General features: G+C 37.4%; 2 protein-coding genes across 13 annotated transcripts; one reads left to right on the top strand and one right to left on the bottom strand.

The window, feature by feature from the left end:
* The first annotated feature begins 325 nt into the window (after nt 1–325).
* On the top strand, nt 326–9,189 carry LOC306862078 (B9 domain-containing protein 2). 12 transcript variants are annotated; one of them, XM_079404694.1, is made up of 9 exons: nt 2,046–2,210; nt 4,082–4,194; nt 4,289–4,788; nt 5,662–5,931; nt 7,224–7,298; nt 7,375–7,522; nt 7,619–7,769; nt 7,867–7,977; nt 8,048–8,908. In XM_079404694.1, the coding sequence occupies exons 3-9, from the start codon at nt 4,446–4,448 to the stop codon at nt 8,093–8,095; spliced, it is 1,146 nt and encodes a 381-aa protein (XP_079260820.1). In that variant the 5' UTR covers nt 2,046–2,210; nt 4,082–4,194; nt 4,289–4,445; the 3' UTR covers nt 8,096–8,908. The 12 variants fall into 12 exon arrangements, 6 of the variants coding, with proteins under 6 accessions (XP_079260822.1, XP_079260818.1, XP_079260820.1 ...); XR_013783522.1 differs by having other exon boundaries at nt 2,048–2,210; nt 7,224–7,302; nt 8,048–9,050; XR_013783523.1 differs by lacking the exon at nt 4,082–4,194 and having other exon boundaries at nt 2,051–2,210; nt 4,220–4,788; nt 7,224–7,302; nt 8,048–9,050.
* Nucleotides 9,190–9,976: 787 nt separating this feature from the next.
* Nucleotides 9,977–14,853, bottom strand: cbr1l (carbonyl reductase 1-like). The gene is made up of 4 exons (XM_079404684.1): nt 13,650–14,853; nt 11,010–11,190; nt 10,796–10,919; nt 9,977–10,684 (listed from the first exon to the last, which is right to left on the bottom strand). Exons 1-4 carry the CDS (start codon nt 13,936–13,938, stop codon nt 10,445–10,447), a joined length of 834 nt encoding a protein of 277 aa, XP_079260810.1. The 5' UTR covers nt 13,939–14,853; the 3' UTR covers nt 9,977–10,444.
* Nucleotides 14,854–22,443: the final 7,590 nt, after the last annotated feature.

Raw genomic sequence — 22,443 nt, 5'->3', positions numbered from 1 at the left:
ACAGTGTTGAGTACTACTGTAAGGTTAACCCTGCCTGCTTTAAATGTTTCAAAATGATTAACAGTTTAGAAAAAAATAAAATAGAAAAGTAATCAAAAAGTCAAGAATGTAATCAATTACATTACTGTAATAATTTAAATAGTTACACAACTCATCACTTTTTAAATAGGTTAACTTGTAATCTATAACCTATTACATTTCCAAAGTAACCTTCCAAGCACTGGACATAGGCCTACATTAGTGAACGAGAACACATCAGTTATTCTTCCTCACAAACGCGGGCCGCTAGATGGCAGCTACAAACCTTGTCAAACTAAAAATATCCACAAGCACAGAGCACGAGGAAGTGAGTTGCTAAGGAAATCATGCTTGACGACAGGAAGGCGCTGTAAACAAGGAACAAGGTGTTATCAGCGCATTTTACCAGCATTGCCGATCAATGAATCGCTCGCGGTGATTGTGGTACGCGTGTGAATTGTAACTGTTCTGCTTTGTTATATATTTATGGAGTTGTGAAACGATGGGTCGCTAATTAGCGCCCGTTAGCGATCTGCTAGTTTTAATTTACTCTAGTTACCAGGTATCTGTGGAAAGACTTTAACTGAAAACCTAAGGCTGTTATCTAAAGCTGGTTTAATGCATCTGAAGAACCTGTAACGAGTTTTAAAGTGTATTTATAGCCGAGAAGTATGACGTTTGTAAAGTTTGTCAATGCTACAAACGATACAGTATGAATAATCAATCACAAACATGTAACGTTAGACAGAACTGGTTAAGATATATGTTGGAGGAGAAATGAACGATTTGTCAGAAAATGCACGAATCTAAATATATATGAAGGTGTATATATATATATATGTATATATATATATATAGTGGTGTATGCTAATGCAGTGTATGAAACTGGTTATATAACGTTAGTCATTTGAACTGATGGATGTGATAACTAACATATTACATAATAATATTTCAGGACTCTTATGGCAGAATTGCATATAATTGGACAAATCATCGGGGCCACCGGATTCCCACAGAACAGCCTCTTCTGCAAATGGGGTGTACATGCAGGTATCCTTTTTATATTATTATAAACTATTTTATACTCTGTTAAAAATAGAAATATTACAGGCCAATAAAGGGATGTCATGATAATTAAAAAACAAAACAAAAAACAGTAGAGGAAGTAGTGGGAAATTTTTGTATGAAAAATCATTGTTTTTTAAATACTTTTGCATTCTCTCCCAAAATAATTGTTCTCAAAATAAGAGAGAGAGAGAGAGAAGTTCCTCAGGAATATAATAGTTTTGTGAATGAACAAAATGTTTCATGGGGGAACACACTTTAACACAATTATTTCACGAGAGAACATGAAAAAATTGAAATTGAATTTTTTTTTAATAATAATCCTCCATCAGTTTTTTTTTCATCTCCATATTCACTTAGGGGCTTTGTACAGTGGTGACCAAAAAACGCTGGTCTTATAGACAATTATTGTGTTTGTCTTGCATTTTAATGGTTTAAAGAATTTGTTTATTTTTTTGTTTTATGAATTTTTATTTTAATGTTTAATTGATATCTCAAACTTTGCTTTAATATGAAGTACTAAAATCACTTTGTGCCATTCAGGAGGAGCATGGAGACTTCTTTCTGGTCTGAAGGAAGGCCAGACTCAGGTGGACATGCCTCAAACTGGGGACATGGCATACTGGAGTCATCCCATTGATTTGCACTACACTACAAAGGGCCTACAAGGTATTAGTCTTGTATTTTAGTTTCACAGAAAGAGTTTATAATCACTTAAGCATGATTTAATATAAAGAGGTGTTTTCTACTTCTAGGATGGCCAAAGCTTCATCTCCAGGTGTGGCATCAGGACTCTTTTGGCAGATGCCAGCTGTATGGTTATGGTTATATCCACGTACCATCAAGCCCAGGACAGCATCGTCTGCAGTGCGTGACATGGCGACCGCTGGGATCCTGGCAGGATCAACTTGCTGAGATGTTTGTCGGAGGAGGTCCGCAGCTGCGCTCGCCAGATCTCATTTACAGTGGCGCAGACCGATACAGACTCCACACAGTTGGCATGGGCACAGTTGAACTAGAGCTGTGCGTTATTCTGCGCCACTTTGACAGATACGGTGTGGAGAGCTGAGAACAGACTACAGGTTTTCGTATATTTCAGTTCTATGATATATGGAGAAGAAAAGAAGGTAAAATATTTTGTTATATTGGGCAGGAGGTAGTTCTGTAAGGTTATTTAGGCTTTGTATGTTATACAAAGAGTTGAGTGAAATGGTGAGTGATAGATTTATCTCTACAGACTGATAATGTGTTTTTGTGCTTTGGATCTCAAACAATGCTTTTTTATTTCATTTTGTACACTTTTTAAACACTTTGTATGTTTTATAGAATTCTATTTTGTTTTGATGCAATTAAATTTGGCAGTTTTCAAAAATTTTATTTTTTTAAGTCATTCATCAAGAATTGATATGAGAAAGACCTGTCAAAAAAACAAACAAACTTGCAGTTCAGCTCAGTACATAGCTTCAGGACATAGTTCTATTTTTTTATCAATGTAGAACATTTTGTAGCAGGCTCTGTGTTATGTGGATAGTGAGAATCAGCTCTTTGTCACATTTTGTTCATTTCCTGTGGAGTTTGAAACTGTTTTAGTGAGACTAAAAAAAGACATAAGGGCATCACAGCTCATTTTTACCATCAGCAATCAGCAGGCTACGGTGAGTCAAAGTGAAAGGAAGAATATTTAAAAGACTACTCAGTTTTATATATATATATATATATATATTGCACACACACACTGTATATATCAACTGTGACACCATCCTGTTTCAGAAACGTTGTTTTGAAAGGGCGTTAAAGAGTATTTTTTCGCATCCTGTGTTTATTGAGGTTCTTCAGTTCCCCTCTTAAATTCTGTTTTTATTTATATAGAAGAAAGAGGGATGGGGGAGGGCGTTTTTTTTAAGTTGATGAGTGTGTAGTTGTCATAGTTTTTGGAACCTCTGCTAATTTGCTGTTAAAAAACGTTCTGTTTTCTTCTAAGAGTTGAAAGTAGGATACCTCCTTTGGGAACTGAGTCTGCATTCTGTAAACACAAGATGCGGAAGATATTCTAACAGATAAACGCATCATTTCTTTGTTGTGACATTTAACTGTTACCTTAACATATACCCAACTAACCTCATTCATTTCTTACTCATTAAAAAAGTAAAACTTTTGAAAAATATATTCAAAATCATGCATACTCACACATGAGATGCAGTATCCTAAAGGCCACGATATACTTGCGTCAAAGTTCAGCACAACAGCAGAACAAATTTCCATGTCATAGAAGGTGAAGTCCCATAGCACACTCGCCCATTACTATCATGCATTAAGTGGACAATATATAGTTATCATTACAGTTCCTGACCTTGAAGTATATAGTATAAAGTAATAATTGTTCTAATTCTTCGAAAATGGTGAATCCCACACTACAACTATAACGATAACGACGCAGAAGAACAATATCATTGGAATCACTTTCAGAACATTTTTTTTTTCTAGCTGATTAGCAATAAAAACATTGATTATCATTAAAAAGCTTTAGGATTTAAAGTAACAGACAACAAAATGGCAGTGTACGGCTATAAACATACCATTATCATTATAATTATTTTAATAGTTAAAATTCTTGGTGTGAACAGGCCTTAAGAAGACTTTAATGTAACAATATTTAATGAATCCTTGTTTAATTAGGGAAAGATTTCATAACATCTTGTTTCGTTTTACATGTTTAATTCTTGAGTGGATAGCAATAGCCAGCTGACTCCAGGCATATGAATGCCATCATGAGTTAAACTAAACCCTTTGCCTCACATATTGTCCACAGCTTGGGTTAAATCTACAGGGGAAACTACTGTGCTGCAAAGGAAGTGTTGTGTCATTTGGTTAAACTGTGCTGCTTCCTTTTCCTCTTTTGTCATTCCTTGAGTTGAGAGCAAACTAAGTCTTTTCAGAACAAGGGCACGGCACATGAAAATAACTACTACTTTGAACCTCAAATACTTGTATTTGTTAGTTTCTGTTGAGTGGGACCCAAGGAACCGTTGACGTTATCGAAACGGAAACTGTACTGTAAATGAAGCATGGTGGCCTCATTTACAGTACACTTCATCTACTGTGACTTCATTGGTGAGTTTTGTTTGTTTTATTTCAGATCCATTGAGTCTCTTGTGCCAATATATATGGGCATCAGTATCTCAGTGATGTTTGGGTTCTGATTCAGGCCGTTGGGTTTGAAGTAAAGAAGACAACACCAGCTTATGCTGTAGCAATGCTAAAGTGACGTCAGCATTGTATCTAGAAGTGCTCAAGACCTTTAAGTTCTGTAACCATCTAGTGCCACATTCAAAAGCTCAACATAAATTCCAACGACGCTGACCATGAGGGCGGAGAGTTTATTATTGGCATTGCAATGCCTGTTGGGATTTGTGCACTATAGCGGAGCATTGTCAACATGCAGTCCTTTAGACCTGGAACTAATAAAGAGAAAGCGCATCGAAGCCATTCGAGGACAGATTCTCAGCAAGCTACGACTGTCTAAGGAACCAGAAGTAGATGAGGAAGAGGTGTTAGACAACATCCCAGCAGAGCTCATTTCGGTGTACAACAGCACCATGGAGCTAAATGAGGAGCTGGCTGCAACTCCTGTACACCAACCTATAGAAGATCCTATGGAGCAGGAATACTATGCGAAGGAAGTTCACAAGTTCACCATGAAACCGAGTGAGTGGGTCTGTTTTTTTCTCTATTGTCTAGCCTGTCGATTACTGAATGATTACAGTGCCTCACTTTGTGTTATGCTAAAATGCCATGTGCCTGATGATTTCCTCAGAGAATTGAGGGTGTGTGCAAATTATCTGACCACAAACAGGAAGGAAGGCTGCTAAGTGAATGCTAATGAAGTTACTCATATCCTGGATTTAGAGTTCCTTGGTAGACTACAATATCGCTCGACTCCAAACATCTCTTTATCTGTTATTGTCTCTTAAAACCTTATTTGGATGAAACTGACAACAGTGGTTTAGGGAGGTTTTGCTGTTTGGTGTCTGAATTGAACTTGCAAAACCACTGACATTGATAATGATAGGAACTATTTCTTGAGCAACAAATCACCATATTAAAATGATTTCTGAATGATCATGTTGACATTGAGGGCTGAAATAATGACTGGTGAAAATGTAGCTTTGCCATCACAAGAATAAATTAAACTTCAAAATACATTAAGATAGAAAACAGTTATTTTAAATTGTAATAATATTTCACAATATCACAGTTTTTACTGTATTTTTGAACATAAAAGTTAATTAAATAAGTTTGTTCAAATATTTCCGATTCATTTGAGGCATCATTGTCGTTTTACCTTTAGATATCACTGTGTAATTCTGTAATAATTTGTAATAATATGACTATATCATATATCATTGGCACCTAATTACAGACCTAATTACTTGTTTTTATAATACAGAGATGTTCCCTCACAGCTCATACACACAAACACAAAAATAGTCCTTTGTTCCTCTAGTAAAATATAAAAGTACATCACAGACATATTTACAAACATACTTCAGACATTTTTGCTTTCTGTCTCATCACCAGTGGAGGAAAACCCGGACAAGCTCTTATGGTTCAACATCACAGATATAAGCCACAAATTGGGTTTAAACCACACAATCTCCCAGGTGGAGCTCCGTATGCAAATAAAGGATGTTAAAATGGCTCCTGATTCAGAACAGAGACTGGAGCTGTATCAGGTCACTGGGAACAAATCACGCTACCTGGAATCACGTTTCATTTCCAAACAAATGAATGGCAAGTGGCTGTCTTTTGATGTCACACAGACCTTGAAGGACTGGCTGCAGAGGAATGGTGAGAAACAGCGCTGCCTGCCACTTGTGACCTTGTGTGATTTTGTGAGGAAGTCTCTAATGTAAGATTAACCTAGCATGAAAAGTAGCTCATCACAGTGAAAAAAAAAAAATTAAAGTTGAGCCAACTTAAAATTTTAAGGCAACCAGCTTCAGCAGATTTTTGAGTTCTCTCAACTTATTTTTGTAGGAGATTCTCAACTTTTTGTTGTATAAACTTAAAACAACAAGTTGAGAAAACTAAAAAATCCGCTGAAGCTGGTTGCCTTAAAACTTTAAGTTGGCACAACTTTGTTTTTTGTTTTTTAACAGTGTAATGATTCAAATCTTTAATCTTCATCTGTTGAATTTATTGTAAAAATATGTGTAATTTTCTAATTAGAATTTAGCTGTATCCCACATTTTGCATGCAACCTGGTCACCCCCTCCCCCCAGTTTTTACACAAATTGAACTGAATGCATACATATAAATAATAAATAATGATGAAACACATTTTTATTTATTGTTAGTGTGTCTAAAATAAATGCAAACTATATTGTTAACTAAAGCAAAAACTTGTATTTAAAATAGTTTTTAGTAATTGAAATGAAGCTGAGATATTGAACATGTAAATTACACATTACACACGTTGAAAACAATTGACATTACAAACTTTACCAAAAAAAAAAACTTAAAAAAAGGAAAAAAAAACAAAAATCCTAATATAAAACTAAAAACAAATTATGAAAAAAGCACATAATACAATTAATATTTTCATGATTTTTTTATTAATTAAAAATGTATTAATATAAAAATAGCTAATTTAAAATATTAATAAATGGTACATAAATATACTCAAATAACACTGCTGCAAACCAACATCTGTAGAATTTACAAACTTTTGACCCTTTCTGGTGTAGTTGTTTTTGTGTTTGCATTTAAATTTGAAAGATTTTATCTATTTAATTTCCATGCTGATGTAATGTTTATATGCTAGAAGATAACACACACACATGTATATATATGTATGTATATGTGTGTGTGTGTGTGTATATATATATATATATATATATAAAGTGACAGATACACACACACACACCCATATATAAAATATATAATAGTAAATAAAACAGTACAGTACACAATAGTACTTACATCATGATCAGCAGGTTAATCTTCAGATGGTCATTTTACTTGTTATATTACCGGAAACAATGATGCTGTAACTGGTGTATCAGTTTAAAAGAAGTGTTTATTACACATATGCATTGTTTGCATCATCAATAAATCTTTCTCTAAAATTTGATGCATAGAGGCAGAGCAAGGATTTCAACTGAAGATGGCTGATAATTGTGAGCCTCAGAAGCAATTTCCAATCAGAATAAAAGGTTTGTGAATTAAAAATAAAATCCTGTATGTCTTGATGTTGATAGGACAAGCTAATATTGCTTTTTGTGTCTGCAGGCTTGTTTCGTACAAGAGGTGATCAAGGCCCCTTAGCAGAAAATGTGCCAAGACCTCACATTTTGGTAATGTCACTTCCTCTTGATGGCCACAGCTCATCGAAATCTCGCAGAAAACGTCAAACGGAAACAGATCGAGTTTGTACCGAGTGAGCCTTTTAAGAGTCAACATAAAATAAAATTGATATTCTTTATTCTTACTATATCAAACGCCTCACTGTGTGCCATCTTCTTGTTAAATGCAGTAAGTCTGAGGGTTGCTGTGTGAGGAGCCTGTACATTGATTTCCGCAGAGACCTGGGCTGGAAGTGGATACATGAACCTTCTGGTTACTATGCCAACTATTGCACTGGCTCTTGCTCTTTCGTCTGGCCTTCAGAAAACAAGTACTCACAGGTAGCAATCAGGACTGTCAGATGCTTGGAAATGTTTTACAACTGTGGACTGTTTCGAAAATATGGTTCTGAAATTGTCTGGTTTTCTTTGCCTGCAGGTTCTTGCGCTGTATAGGCATCACAATCCTGGTGCGTCTGCTCAACCCTGCTGTGTACCGCAGGTTCTAGACCCACTGCCCATCCTTTACTATGTGGGCCGCCAACATAAGGTCAGAATTAAATTCACTGATGTTTTTAATATCACTTTTAAAGATTATCATCTAAATAATCTTTTCGCAGGTAGAACAGCTGTCAAATATGATTGTGAAGACCTGCAAGTGTTGCTGAAAGCGCTATCTCTGTTTGGTCCTGATGAGCAAAATCAAGAGAGGAACATCTTGAGACAATTGTAGCCCAGAATTTTTTAAGGGGAACTATTTTGTTCCTTTTTTTGGTCAACTTATCCTTTTCATATTACTTGACTCCACTGTACCACACTTAGATATATTGATTGTTTTATACTGTTGTACATTTATGCTGTGAATAAGACTCTACATATACTGTACATGTTGTCATAAAAGTGGTCATATTCATTGTTTAATATAAAGGCGCCCAAAGTGTTTACTATTATTTAAATCAAATTGTGACTTAAAATGTTCATCACAGTTCAGGTGTGGATTATTCGGTCTCTTTTGTCAGAAACAAGTGGAAAAAAGGCATATAAAAACTATCGGGCATATGTTTACTGTACAGAATGTATTAAGTGGAATATGATAATTTTCTGTTGGTATCTGTACTTCTAGGTCAACAAGCATTGCTGACTTCCTTGTTTTTACATATGTGCTTGAAAATTATTTTAAATTATTATTTTTTTGTAATTAATCCATCTGAAAACACAGAATACATTGTTTTAATACCATGATGCATTAGCTCCAGAATTAAACACTGTTAGTCCATGTTCATGTCAGTTGTGTTAGTGTAACTTTATTGCTGTATACTGTAGCCTATCTTGCTATTGCTGTTTTCCCCAGAATCCACATTTGTTACAGGTGTTCAGGAAAGACAATTTCCTGCCAGCTATTTTGTTGTGGCTCCAGAGCTGGCAAGGCTTTTTCTTGTTTGTTTTTATAAAGGAAGTAAATTAAAAGTTTATACACTGCATTTTATGCAATTTATTTTACTCTTACTCAAAACATAACAGAATAAGAGCCAGTTCTGATGAATTATGTTTATGTACCGATTTTACATATGTTGTATTACAACCAATTCAACAGAAGCGATAAAGAGTTTGAGGATGTTCCTTAGATTTTTGTCCTAGTGGAACAACTTAGATGAAGCTATTTTAGTATTATTTGCACTTTCCACAAACAAATGGAAATCAATAGTGGGTCTTCGACATGTTTCTTAAGTGTTTAGATGTTTGTTGATAAAAGATATTCTGACATTCTGATCTGTTAATATGGAATTTCAGCTGCAATAATTATTATACTTGCTAGGGATTGTGTTTCAGGGCCTTCCAGCCCTTATGTAGTCATTTATACAGATCTCTATGGTGCCCTCTACTGGATACACATGTACCATACAATTTTAATGTGTTATTTTAATGTCACTAAACAGATACTATCTATCTATCTATCTATCTATCTATCTATCTATCTATCTATCTATCTATCTATCTATCTATCTATCTATCTATCTTAAACAAAGTTTTTGATTCATGATTTTTGTTTTTTAATTAAATCATAGATTTCGGTATTATAATATTGTGAACATGATCCAAACAAGATGGGTGGGGATTTGATTACCAGAGTTGATCACAGTGTTTTATTACATACACCAAACTTTAATCTACAGCTTGGTAGATTAATAGTTTAAATACATTACAAAAAAAAAAAAAACTACAGTATATTACATTCTCTGCACTGATAACTGCTTTCTGTTGGCCAATAAGGTTTAGATACTGCACATTTTATTACCAGTTTCTTAGCTAGATTGTTTTACAGATTGCTTTATGATGCCTTTGATTTCTCAAGAGTGGAGGTTGCACAACAAAAGCTTGCACAACATAACTGTTGTTTTACTTCATGTCTTGAGCCGGGTATGACTGTGGATGAATTGCAGGGCACAAAAGTCAGTATTCTATAATACAATAATCTAATGTTTGAGTGTCCTAAAATAAGCACATGACTTAAATAAATAACCTTTGAGCATGAAGAACGTGAAGGCAGTCAAGCTTACAACAAATCATTTTTAATGGTTAAATTTTAAGATCACAAGTTCACAATGTTTTGGCTACTAACTAAATATGCATTTTGCTTCACAAATAGGAATGTATACAGAGATTTTGGTTTTTTCAGATGGTAAAATCTGTGGAAAAAGCATTTGAGGCCAAAATCTGAGGCCAAAATCTTAGCAAGACAAACAAAATGACCCTAGAAACTGAATAGATACTGAAAATATAATATCTTATAGATATCTTATAGATAGCTCATATCTTATCTAAATCACACAATTACTTTCAAGAAAACTGTAGCAAGTACATGTCAGAGCTTTTTAAAATGTAATTTTTTGTTGTCGAAGTGAAAATTTACAGTATTATTTTCATGTCAGCATATTTTGGCAAAGTCATTTACTATCAGATATAATCATGAAATTCTTTTCTGATGGAATGAACTGATGACGCCGGCTTTCTTCACGCTACCATTCCTGTACAGTCTTGTCCCACACTAGCTGTCCATGTGGCTCTTTGGCTCCTTCAGGCAGCATTGCCAGATAAACAGGAGTTTCTGCCCCTTCCTCTGGACTCTTGGTAGCATTTGGTCCAGCCATGTCTGTCTGCACCAATCCTGGACAGCAAGCATTCAGGAGGATACCATCACCTGGCCTTGTCTCGGTAAGAACTTTAGCCTGGATCCTTGAAAGCACAGTCACACCGATCTAAAAAAGACAGTAAACAAACACATGTTTAATCTGGGCATGCTTATTGCTAAAATGCACTGCCAAACATACCAGACTCCTCATGTCAGGAAAAAAAAGGATGTTTGTTACCTTGGTGGTACCATAGGCAGTGTTTGGCCAGCCCTGAGCTGTATGATCCCCTGCCTGCGCAGCCTGAACAAACTCTCCCATCAGCAGGCACAATTCATCTTCAGACAAATCTTTATTTCGGAATCTGTTCAAAGGTAAACATAAAAATAAAAATAAATATTCTACATGCTATGTACTTTAACTGATCACTTACTATGATAACTCATTCACACACTTTTCCTGTAGTGCAGGACTGCACTGGCCAAGGGATTTCTTGCTAACAAAGCTGGACACGTTGACCACCCGAGCTTTGGGTCGAAGTATCGGCAGAAGAGCATAGCACACCCACAGGGTTCCCCAGAAGTTGGTGCGCATGGTCACCTCAGCCTGTTCTCCAAATGGCTCTGTTGCTGAATCTAGAAAAAGACGAGTATTTCAAATGGCTGTAATACAAAATATATAATATAATATAATAAATTACAGGCTTATTTTATTAAGCCAAATGGTATCCTTCAGCTAGATAATATAGTCCCCAAGGTTTTCACACAGAACATTTTTAAAAATAGCAAAAGAAAAAATATACTTGCAAAAGACTAGATAGAATAGAATAGAATAATAAACATAAAAATATAATTTTATTGAGCCAATTCCAAAATTGGTATCCTTCCGCTACAAAATATAGTCCGTAGGGTTCATTCATTTGTGTTTAAAAAATGAGATGCAGCTGCCCTAGAAAAAAGTAAAAGTAAGATGTCTAGAGATGTTTTTTAAAAGCCCTTATGAACATTAAAGGGTTATTTCACCCAAAAATGAAAATTAGCCTGTGTTTTACTCACCCTCGAGGCATCCTAGATGTATATGACTTTCTTCTTTCAGACGAATCCAATTGGAGTTATATTAAAAATTGTCCTGGCTATTCCAAGCATTATCATTGCAGTGGGTGGGTGTTTCTCTTTAAAGGGTGGGACACACCAAGCCGACTTCAAAGAACTAGCGGCGACGAAAGCCGACTGTGTTGTTGCCTCGTGTCGGCAGCGTCAGACCAAAAAGCTGTGCTCGAACCCACCGCACAGATTACAGCCCACGGAAAACTAACATGTGCATTCTGTGCATGCGTGAGAGGAATTAGCGGTCTATATCAGCAGCTATCAATAGTATATATTCGTCATTCAAATGGAGAAACCGAAACAAAGATATATGAGATAAACGCAGATAAACGAAACGTAAACAAATCAGCGCTTGCTTACCATTTTGAATATTAGTAATGTTGATAACTTTTCATTTATGTGCTCATTTTCATCACTTTTGCTATAATGCTCGGGCACTGACTCGTTTGCTAAACTGAACATCCAGAGTTCTCCCTCTCGCCGATGGCCCCAACGCCGATTTAACATGTTGAATCGGGCAAACCGCCGCCGACGTGAGCCCGACGAGTGGAACACACCAAACAAACTAGCCCGACCGTCGGCTTGGTGTGTGGGGCTCTGGGGCATGAATAAAAGCTTCCTCTAGCGAATCCATGCATTTTTGTATGAAAAAAATATCCATATTTCAAACTAAATAAACACTTTTCTCTTACTTCTGCATATGTGGAAGCCGCTCTTGTGGATGACGTAGGACGTATGCATCGCGCGCCTCTAAGATATGCAGGAGCAAAGGAAACAAAATTTCCTTACTTTAGCAAAGGAAAACCAATCTCCTCTTGGCTTATATCAAAATCCTCCAACATTTTTCTTTACAAATCCTCGGTTTGTACTTCTAATTCTTGACCAGGATTTTGTTTTGTTCTCTCTCTGCATTCGTAACTAATCACGCAACGCCGACGTCCTATGTCATCCGCCTGGACTGCTTCCGTGTACGACAGTTTGATGTTGTGAGAGAAAAGTGTTTATTACATTTGAAATATGTATATTTTTCTTACAAAAACACATGGATTCGCTACAGGAGGCCTTTATTCACCCCCTGGAGCCCTGTGAGGCGCATTTTATTTAATGTGTTTTGGACTGTTGAACAGAAACACCCGCCCACTGCAATGATAGAGCTTAGAAGTGCCAGGACAATTTTTAATATAACTCCGATTGGATTCGTTTGAAAGAAGAAAGTCATATACACCTAGGATGGCTTGAGGGTGAGTAAATAACAGGCTAATTTAAATTTTTGGGTGACCTAACCCTTTAACTATAGTTTTACTACAAAAAAACACCAAAAAAAAAAAAAAAAAAACATGGTTACTATAGTTAAACCCCAACTACAGTGTATCCAGTGTTTTGCTTCACTAACCATAGTTTAACCATGGTATTGGTAGTAAAACTGTGGTTATACAAATGGTAATCAATATGGCAAAAAAAAACACAAAAAAACAAGTTTACCACACTTTTACTACTATAAAACCAAGGGTCTGTAAACTGTCAAACATGTCTGTTTGACAAGTTTAAATAGAAAAACAACTGGAAAGCATTGTAGTTGAATTGAAAAAGGCTTTCTGTGCCTTCCTTACAAATGCTTTTTATAGCACAGAATGCTGAATGATCAATCATAATATAATATAATAAATATGTTTATTAAACCAATTCCTAAAGTGATATCCATCCGCTAGAAGATGGTCATTTACACAAAAACACCATGTTGCAGTAGACTGAAAAAACTGCAAGGTCTACAGACAAGTTTGATATCAAAACTTGCGGCGCGTTTTAGAACTTGTATCACGCACAAAACGCTGCAAAGGACTTAAGTGCGATATATATTATATTACAATATAATGTATTATATTATAACATATTTTACTGTAATATATTAAATTACAGCTATTATATATAGAATGATTTAATTGTTCTTTAACACTTCTTGTTCTTTAACACTTCTCTGTCAAACTAACGTTTGAAGGCAATTCCCGCGTTGTTAATAAGAACATCCAGGCCGCCGTATTTCTCATTCAGGAACTTCTTCAGTTTCAGAGAGCTTCCTTGGTCACATATATCAAGTTGGTGGAAGATTACGTTTTTGCATCCCTCAGATTTCAGTCCAGCAACCGTATCTTGTCCCAGTTTCTCATTCCGTGCAGTAAGGACAATATCTCCATTGAAACCTGCTTTGCACAACCCTTTAACAATCGCCAGTCCGATGCCTTTATTTGCCCCTGTAACTACAGCTACTCTTTTAGACATTGTGGGTTTCTGTAGACTGTCGTTTGGTCACGAAATAAAGAGTCTGCTGTTGAGCTTCGAAACGTTCTGAAAGGTTCTGCATTCGAACAGCGCGCAGCTCCTCCTCTAAACCAGACAACAACAAAAGAAAGTGCAAGTCATGCTGACTGCTGATGCTGATAAACTTTATTGATAGTTTATCGCCCTCGGGTAATTTAAATGCACATTTTATAAAATATTAGATTACAGATGTCAGCAGATTGATAACTAGTAATAGGATCAGAAGACGGAAGTAAAATTGACGCTAAATCGAGAAACACATTCTATAAATATAAGCCCTATGACATATATTACAATGAAAGAACAATTTGTCGTTTTTGTTTTGGCTAATATCCATATACAACTTCGATAACCCATCTGTAAAAAAATAAATAAAAATAAAAACATTTTGTAACACGTAGAGATGGGTCAAAAACTATTAGATTTCTAGGTTTTACAAGAGCTACCATTTCAGTCTTTCCTCTTAATTATTTTTTTTACGTCTAATACAATATGTTACTTGCTGTTTATTTGTACTTAATTGTGAAATTGACTAACATTTTCGGAGTGAGAAGCGTTTCTACTAGAAGTGTTCTTTTCACCAGTTCTTTCTCTCTCTCTCTCTTTTTAGAATAGGTGCAAAATAAATTTAATGTCACGAAACATTACCAACTCGACAGGTTTTGCCTTTTTAGTGACAGACAGAATCAGTGAGTGTAGGTCAAGAGGACATGCCATGTAGAGAAAGCATTTAAAGGGCATATTGCAGGTTAGAGACTCCAGTGAGTCGATGTATAGAAAAATACTGTAGGAACTAGATTTTCTTTAAAATACGCTATTAAGGCTTTTGGAGTAGTTTTTGTGAGAGAATTTTACTTCCGCATCCAAGTAGGGCTCGCTGCATCCTGCGGTGGACATCCAACCCCGCCCACATCCAAGTGTGACGTCACAAGCCACGCCCATACCAATACAGTCACGCCCACGTCAAAACGGTACGTCAGAAACCACGCCCTATAATATACGTCACCTCTTGTTATTCCCCGGGAAACCCGGAAGTAACGTTTTGTCCAAGCAATTTACAGCCGTTTCTGGGATCTAAATAAAATAATGTTGCCTTTCGTTTTACTAATACACGTTTTCTTATTTATTTAAAGGATGTCTAGGCTAACTAGACTAAACTTAAATGTAATATATTTAATATGTCTAATGTACAGAGCTGATTTCTCATCACAAGAGCCTGTAAAACACTTTACATTTGATTAAATGATTAAGGTTGATTCAATTAGGCTAATTGTAATAAAAACCTCTACACCTTACCTTATTCAACCTTATTGTAATGAGATAAATTTTCATTTATTATTATCGATTTTAAACTACCTAAGACACCTTTTAGATTTATAAAATTTAAAAGGGACAATTAGATTTTGTTATTGTAAAAGTCACAACACATTGTTATAATTTATAATTGTCATTTAATTTTATAAAGACGTTATTGTAAAAGTCACAACACATTGTTATAATTTATAATTGTCATTTAATTTTATAAAGACGTTATTGTAAAAGTCACAACACATTGTTAAAATTTATAATGGTCATTTAATTTTAAAAAGTTGTGTTGTTCCACTTGTTAACATTTGAATGAAAGGATTGACAGTTCTACATACAGTATGCAGTAGGAGACACATACATTTGCTGAACAGAGATTGCTTGCTTTGATAGATTATAACAAGTAACATGGCATTAACATTCAGGCCTTGTTCATCAACAAAACTTCATATGAAGTGTGCCCAGGTCCTCCACATATTTAAATATGAATAAACAGACATCCCTTGATTCATTAGGTATTTTTATATTTATTATTTTACAAAAATAACTAAATACATTTTTTTTTACAAAATATATGTTCTATAAGAGATATGTTTCAACTATCATAAATGAACAGCTGAATGATCAGATAAACAGTTCTTGAAATGCAGTACACATACATACATAAGCTACATACAGAGATTCCTTGCCTTGTTAGATTATTCACAGAAACATGGCATGGACTTTCAAGCCTTGTTCAGCAACACAATTTGATGCAGATACTCAAACAATCAGAATATTGTATTGTACAGATGTGCTATATACAAATTATGCAAGGGAATGTGGATAGATGTATGATATATTAAATCCAAAACATATGTATAATAAATATAAGTATGGATAATTTGGTATTGCACATGTTTTATAGCACAGTGGGGAGAACATTTAACTGTTTGTGAGGTAGATATGACCTGAGGGAAGAAACTGTTCCTGTGTCTGGTCGTTCTGGTGCTCAGAGCTCTGTAGCGTCGACCAGACGGTAACAGTTCAAAGAGGGAGTGTGCTGGATGTGAGGGGTCCAGAGTGATTTTACCAGCCCTTTTGCTCACTCTGGATAAGTACAGTTCTTGGAGAGTGGGAATGTGAATGTCTGCAGGTCACTGAGAGATGAATAAAAAGACATCTCTTGCTTCATCTGATTCGACCCCAGGAAGTCTTTGATGGCATTCTGTTGATTTTTATTGTCCATCTGGAGTAAAACAGGCCCTTTCACCTCCCCACAGAATAACTCACAGTGACTCTGTATCCAGCACAACACTGGGCCAATGTCTCTTGCAAACTTCCACTTTATGTCCTCTTGGCACTCCTGTTAAAAATACAGAATATGTGTGTGTTGGTACACTAAATATTTGTCATACTAAATAGTATTTACCTCATCATTTTGCATACAAGAATATTTATGATTTTAAACCACAAAAATCAATCACTACAGTATCTAGAGAAATGCTCCCACCATTCCTCCAGACCTTTCTTTACTGGTGAAACTGCAGCAGGAACACCTCATCCCGGCAGAACTGCTCTGCATCAGGCTAGGAACAAAAATGTGTAGAATGCTGTAAAACATGACAAAGATTGACAATCATTATGTGATCTTTCCATTCATATAGAATGATACAAAGATAATTTGTCACAAACACAGAGTTATCCTGCAGTTCATAGTGAAATTAGATTAGATTAGATTAGATTCAACTTTATTGTCATTTATGCAGAGTACAAGTACAGAGCTAATGAAATGCAGTTAGCATCTAACCAGAAGTGCAAGAATATAGTGTTTTATATACATAAGTGCAGAGTAAATGAAGATATGATTTACAGAATGTACAGTGGAATTGCTATATACAGTATTGAGCAGAGTATATACAGAATATAAATAGGAATGCAATGTAGGGATTGTATGTACATTATGAACAGAGCAATGTAGGATTATATATACACATTATGAACAGCAGAGACGTGAGAACAGTGGTAATAAATAAATAAATACAGCTGGATGAGTGTGTGCAAGTATTGATAGAACAATGTATTCTATGCAAAATAACAGTAGTGCAATATTTTATAGAAATAGTTTACTGTGCTTTGTACAGTAACAACTTTAGACAGTTTATATTGTAATAACTTTAACAATGTGCAGTCTGTGCAAAATATGAGTAGTGCAAATGCATGTGTGTAAAGTACTGTGACCAGTGCAGTAATAAGTAGGTGCAGGTTAGATTGGTGGTGTGGCGTTCAGAAGTGTCACAGCCTCGGGGAAGAAGCTCTTCCTGAGCCTACTAGTGCGAGAGCGTAGGCACCTGTAACGCCTGCCGGATGGAAGTCCATGGTTAGGGTGAGAAGCATCCTTGATGATGTTTCTTGCCCTGCCCAGACAGCGCTTATGATAAATGTTCTCAATGGAAGTTAACTGGGTGCCGGTGATCAGTTTTCACCACCCGCTGGAGTGCTTTGCGGTCAGATGCGGAGCAATTGCTGTACCATACTGAGATGCAGTTCGTGAGTATGCTCTCAATGGTACAGCGGTAGAATTCCACAAGGATCCTGGGATTCAGGTGAACTTTCTTAAGGCTCCTTAAGAAGTAAAGGCGCTGCTGTGCCTTTTTGACCAGAGTGGAGGTGTTATGGGACCAGGTGAGGTCATCAGAGATGTGGATACCAAGGAACTTGAAACTCGACACACGCTCCACTACAGCTCCGTTGATGTAGATGGGTGTGTGTGCATGACTCCTAGTCCGCCTGAAGTCCACAATGATCTCCTTTGTCTTCTGGGTGTTTAGTTGTAGATTATTGGTGGCACACCACACAGCCAGGTGCTGCACCTCATCCCTGTAGGCTGATTCATCGTCATCCTTGATCAGACCTACCACCGTGGTGTCATCTGCAAATTTAATTATGGTGTTGGAGCCATAAACAGGAACACAGTCATGGGTGAAGAGGGAGTACATGAGAGGGCTCAGTACGCAGCCCTGTGGCACGCCGGTGTTCAGGGTGATGATGGAGGAGGAGAGGTTATCTAACTTAACGTTTTGACTGTCCAGGTGGGTGAGGGCAGAGTGAAGTGCTGTTGAGATGGCGTCCTCTGTTGACCTATTGTGGCGATAGGCAAATTGGAATGGGTCTAGTGTAGCAGGGAGACAGGATTTTAAAAATAATAATAATAATAATAATTCGTTACATTTATATAGCGCTTTTCAAGGCACTCAAAGTGCTTTACATAGTAAGGGGCGTATCTCCTCGTCCACCACCATTTTAAGTGGGATGCAACCAGTTTCTCAAAAAACTGAAATGATGGTTGCTCAACCAAGTTACTGTGCAAGGGTACTGTGATCAGTGTATATCATTAAAAATATCATCTGTATGTGAGTGAGTGTTTTTGTGTGTGTGTGTGTTGGGTGGTAACTAAGTACATATCTGTGAGTGGGTGAGATGAGTGTTATAAAAAAATTGCACATTAACTCAACATTCATTATATGTTGTAAGAATCAGTGCACTAATAAATATATAGTGCACTGTTTTTTTGTGACATAAAATGAACTAACTGAATGTGCAATTTTTTTAATGACCCTTTTTTTATAATAGCTAAATAACGCTCTTACCTACTCATATACACACTCTATCCCTCTCACATATGTATTTATCTCTCCCCACACACATGATATTTTAATGACACTGATCACAGTACCCTTCCACAGTATCTTGGTTGAGGAACCACATCATTTCACTTCTTGCTGGATAACACACACGCACACACAAACACGCACCCACACAAACAAACACGCATACATATATATATATATATGTTAGTGATATCTAAGTAATAACGTGCCTGTGTACAGTTCAAAACACATAAGCATGCTGAACTGTTGTTTACATATGCACACAAACATTCAAGTTGTCAATGTTTTAAGTCTTCCTAAAGACAAAATATGTTTTTTTTTACTTACCAACACAGCAAACTTGTTTTGCTTCGGTTTGCAAACAATTAGGCTTATCTTCTTGTCAATGCTTTTTCCTGGTGCAAAATAATAGGTATGTGACGTATTTGGACACAGGCGTGGCTTGTGACGTCACGCTTGGATGTGGGCGGGGTTGGATGTCCACCGCAGGCACCCGGCTGCAGCCTGCAGATTGAGGCGGGGCTGCACCTGGGGCGGGGCTGCACGTGTCGCCCCTCCCACAATGCTTCTCATTGGTTAGTGGCAAAGTAATGACGTAGATCGAGGCGGGGCTGCACCTGGGGCGGGGCTGCACATCTCGTCCCACCTACAACTGTTGTCATTGGTTAGTGGCGTCAAGTCATTACGTCGATTCTAGCGGTTTTTCATTTACGTTCTTCTTGGCTGCATGGTGAGTACAGGCGAGCTACGTCTCTTGTCTAATTTGTTTAATTACAATTTTTAATTCTGAAGTGCCGTTTAGTGTGTTGTTAAAAGGAAATGTAAAGTAGTTTCAAAATAAAATCGCATAACTTTACTCACTCAGCCATGTCACGCAAGGTGTAAAGGTCTGCTTTTAAATAACCAGGTCTGCGTTTCCCAAAAGCATGGCATAATGCTGCCTTCACGTTCTATCGGAAATTTAATAATTCTCACTATTGAAGTTGTAATTACGAGCTCATGGCATTAAAGTTTTGGAATGGGAGGGCGTTCATGTGCAATGTTTACGAGAGCACTTGAAGGCAGCATTAGAAAGTTAGTGTGTGGTTTTAGTGGGATTATGAATTTGATATAGTGTTCCCAAAATAAGCCCCTTAAAAATAAATACAGTGGCAAAACTGAACCAGCAGAAGTAATATAGGACAAGTTCATATTAACAATGGCTATACAAATTTATTGTTTTTCTGTGAATAAAATGATTAAATGTTAATTATTTAGATATTATTATAATAATATCTAAATAATATCTAATACTGATTCTCTGTATTTCCTTCTGTTTGCGGATCCTTGTCATTGTCATCCCCACCCCTCCATCTCTCCTCTTTTTTTGTTGTTCCTCAATTTATAACCCAAAGGCTCTTTTAAGAGCCATTACCCCTTGCAAAAATGCACAAAACTGTGTTAAGCAAGGGGGAATGTGAGCAGTATTTCAAAAGCTGCACTAGTGAGTGCCCATTCTGCAGTTACTCCAGTATGCCAGAACTGATGTATTATCACATCAAAAATCACTTTCAGTGGGCAGTTCAACATCATGGTGAGTTTAACTGTCTTTTGCTTATCTCACTTTAGTTAAAGTATAATATGGTGCTGAACCAGCCAGCAATGCACTGTGCATGCTTCGGATTTAATTGCTTGTGAATTTGTAGAAGAATATTTAATTTTAAGGTTCAGGTAAACTTAATTTTCTGCATTCCGTGCATTGACCATGGGTCTTTGTTGCTGAAATCACAAAAAAATGTGCTTGCACATGGATGGTGCTGATGAAAATTCTGTCTTGTCTACATGACTGGAGGGATCTGGAGAGAGGAGCAGGTGTAGTGGACATGACTGGAGGGATCTGGAAAGAGGAGCAGGTGTAGTGGACATGACTGGAGGGATCTGGAAAGAGGAGCAGGTGTAGTGGACATGACTGGAGGGATCTGGAGAGAGGAGCAGGTGTAGTGGACATGACTGGAGGGATCTGGAAAGAGGAGCAGGTGTAGTGGACATGACTGGAGGGATCTGGAAAGAGGAGCAGGTGTAGTGGACATGACTGGAGGGATCTGGAGAGAGGAGCAGGTGTAGTGGACATGACTGGAGGGATCTGGAGAGAGGAGCAGGTGTAGTGGACATGACTGGAGGGATCTGGAGAGAGAGGAGCAGGTGTAGTGGACATGACCTGAGGGATCTGGAGAGAGGAGCAGGTGTAGTGGACACAACTGGAGGGATCTGGAGAGAGAGGAGCAGGTGTAGTGGACACGACTGGAGGGATCTGGAGAGAGGAGCAGGTGTAGTGGACATGACTGGAGGGATCTGGAGAGAGGAGCAGGTGTAGTGGACATGACTGGAGGGATCTGGAGAGAGGAGCAGGTGTAGTGGACATGACTGGAGGGATCTGGAAAGAGGAGCAGGTGTAGTGGACATGACTGGAGGGATCTGGAGAGAGGAGCAGGTGTAATGGACATGACTGGAGGGATCTGGAGAGAGGAGCAGGTGTAATGGACATGACTGGAGGGATCTGGAGAGAGGAGCAGGTGTAGTGGACATGACTGGAGGGATCTGGAGAGAGGAGCAGGTGTAGTGGACATGACTGGAGGGATCTGGAGAGAGGAGCAGGTGTAGTGGACATGACTGGAGGGATCTGGAGAGAGGAGCAGGTGTAGTGGACATGACTGGAGGGATCTGGAAAGAGGAGCAGGTGTAGTGGACATGACTGGAGGGATCTGGAGAGAGGAGCAGGTGTAGTGGACATGACTGGAGGGATCTGGAGAGAGGAGCAGGTGTAGTGGACATGACTGGAGGGATCTGGAGAGAGGAGCAGGTGTAGTGGACACGACTGGAGGGATCTGGAGAGAGAGGAGCAGGTGTAGTGGACACGACTGGAGGGATCTGGAGAGAGAGGAGCAAGTGTAGTGGACATGACCTGAGGGATCTGGAGAGAGGAGCAGGTGTAGTGGACATGACTGGAGGGATCTGGAGAGAGGAGCAGGTGTAGTGGACATAACAGTGCTGTGTTTTTGTGGCGCCTGTGGTGACCTGCAGTATTCCTCTCTCAGACGGCATATGCTGGGAGAAGCAAACACAAGTTTAGATCACATTCACTGCTGATCATGCTTTTCCACTTGGCCTCAATCACATCTGTTAAGTTACACACCACCACGGTGTTTGAAGCAGATGCATTTATTGTGCATATTGCAGGTTAAAAAAAAATCTTATTTATTGTGTCTTATTTATTTATCTTATTTATTGTGATTTATCTTTATTTGCTGCCATCTGCTGTTCATAAAACGTTGTACATCAGGGCAGCAGGTGGTGCTGTAAAAGCATGTTTTTTTTTTTTTAAAGAATTGTGGTAAATCTTTGGAAAAGCATGGTCATATCCATAACAGGTTATGGACTTTGTTGCTTACTTTTAAGTAAATTCAGGGGTATATTAAACAACAACAACAACAACAAATAAATAAAAAACAATCACCAGATTTTGCCAAATTTA

Source organism: Barbus barbus (assembly GCF_936440315.1).
Source record: "Barbus barbus genome assembly, chromosome: 43".
NCBI lineage: Eukaryota > Metazoa > Chordata > Actinopteri > Cypriniformes > Cyprinidae > Barbus > Barbus barbus.
Note: the sequence above shows the minus strand (reverse complement) of the source record. Positions and strands in the feature narration are given on the sequence as shown.

Bases quoted from the DNA above. Each gene is read 5' to 3' on its own strand.
- LOC306862078 (XM_079404694.1), top strand. From the start codon at position 4,446: ATGAGGGCGGAGAGTTTATTATTGGCATTGCAATGCCTGTTGGGATTT. The intron at 4,789-5,661 runs GTGAGTGGGTCT...TCTCATCACCAG, and splicing joins CAAGTTCACCATGAAACCGA to TGGAGGAAAACCCGGACAAG. The intron at 5,932-7,223 runs GTGAGAAACAGC...TTTGATGCATAG, and splicing joins GGACTGGCTGCAGAGGAATG to AGGCAGAGCAAGGATTTCAA.
- cbr1l (XM_079404684.1), bottom strand. From the start codon at position 13,938: ATGTCTAAAAGAGTAGCTGTAGTTACAGGGGCAAATAAAGGCATCGGA. The intron at 11,191-13,649 runs GTTAGTTTGACA...GTCTTTTTCTAG, and splicing joins CGCGGGAATTGCCTTCAAAC to ATTCAGCAACAGAGCCATTT. The intron at 10,920-11,009 runs GTGTGTGAATGA...ACCTTTGAACAG, and splicing joins AGTCCTGCACTACAGGAAAA to ATTCCGAAATAAAGATTTGT.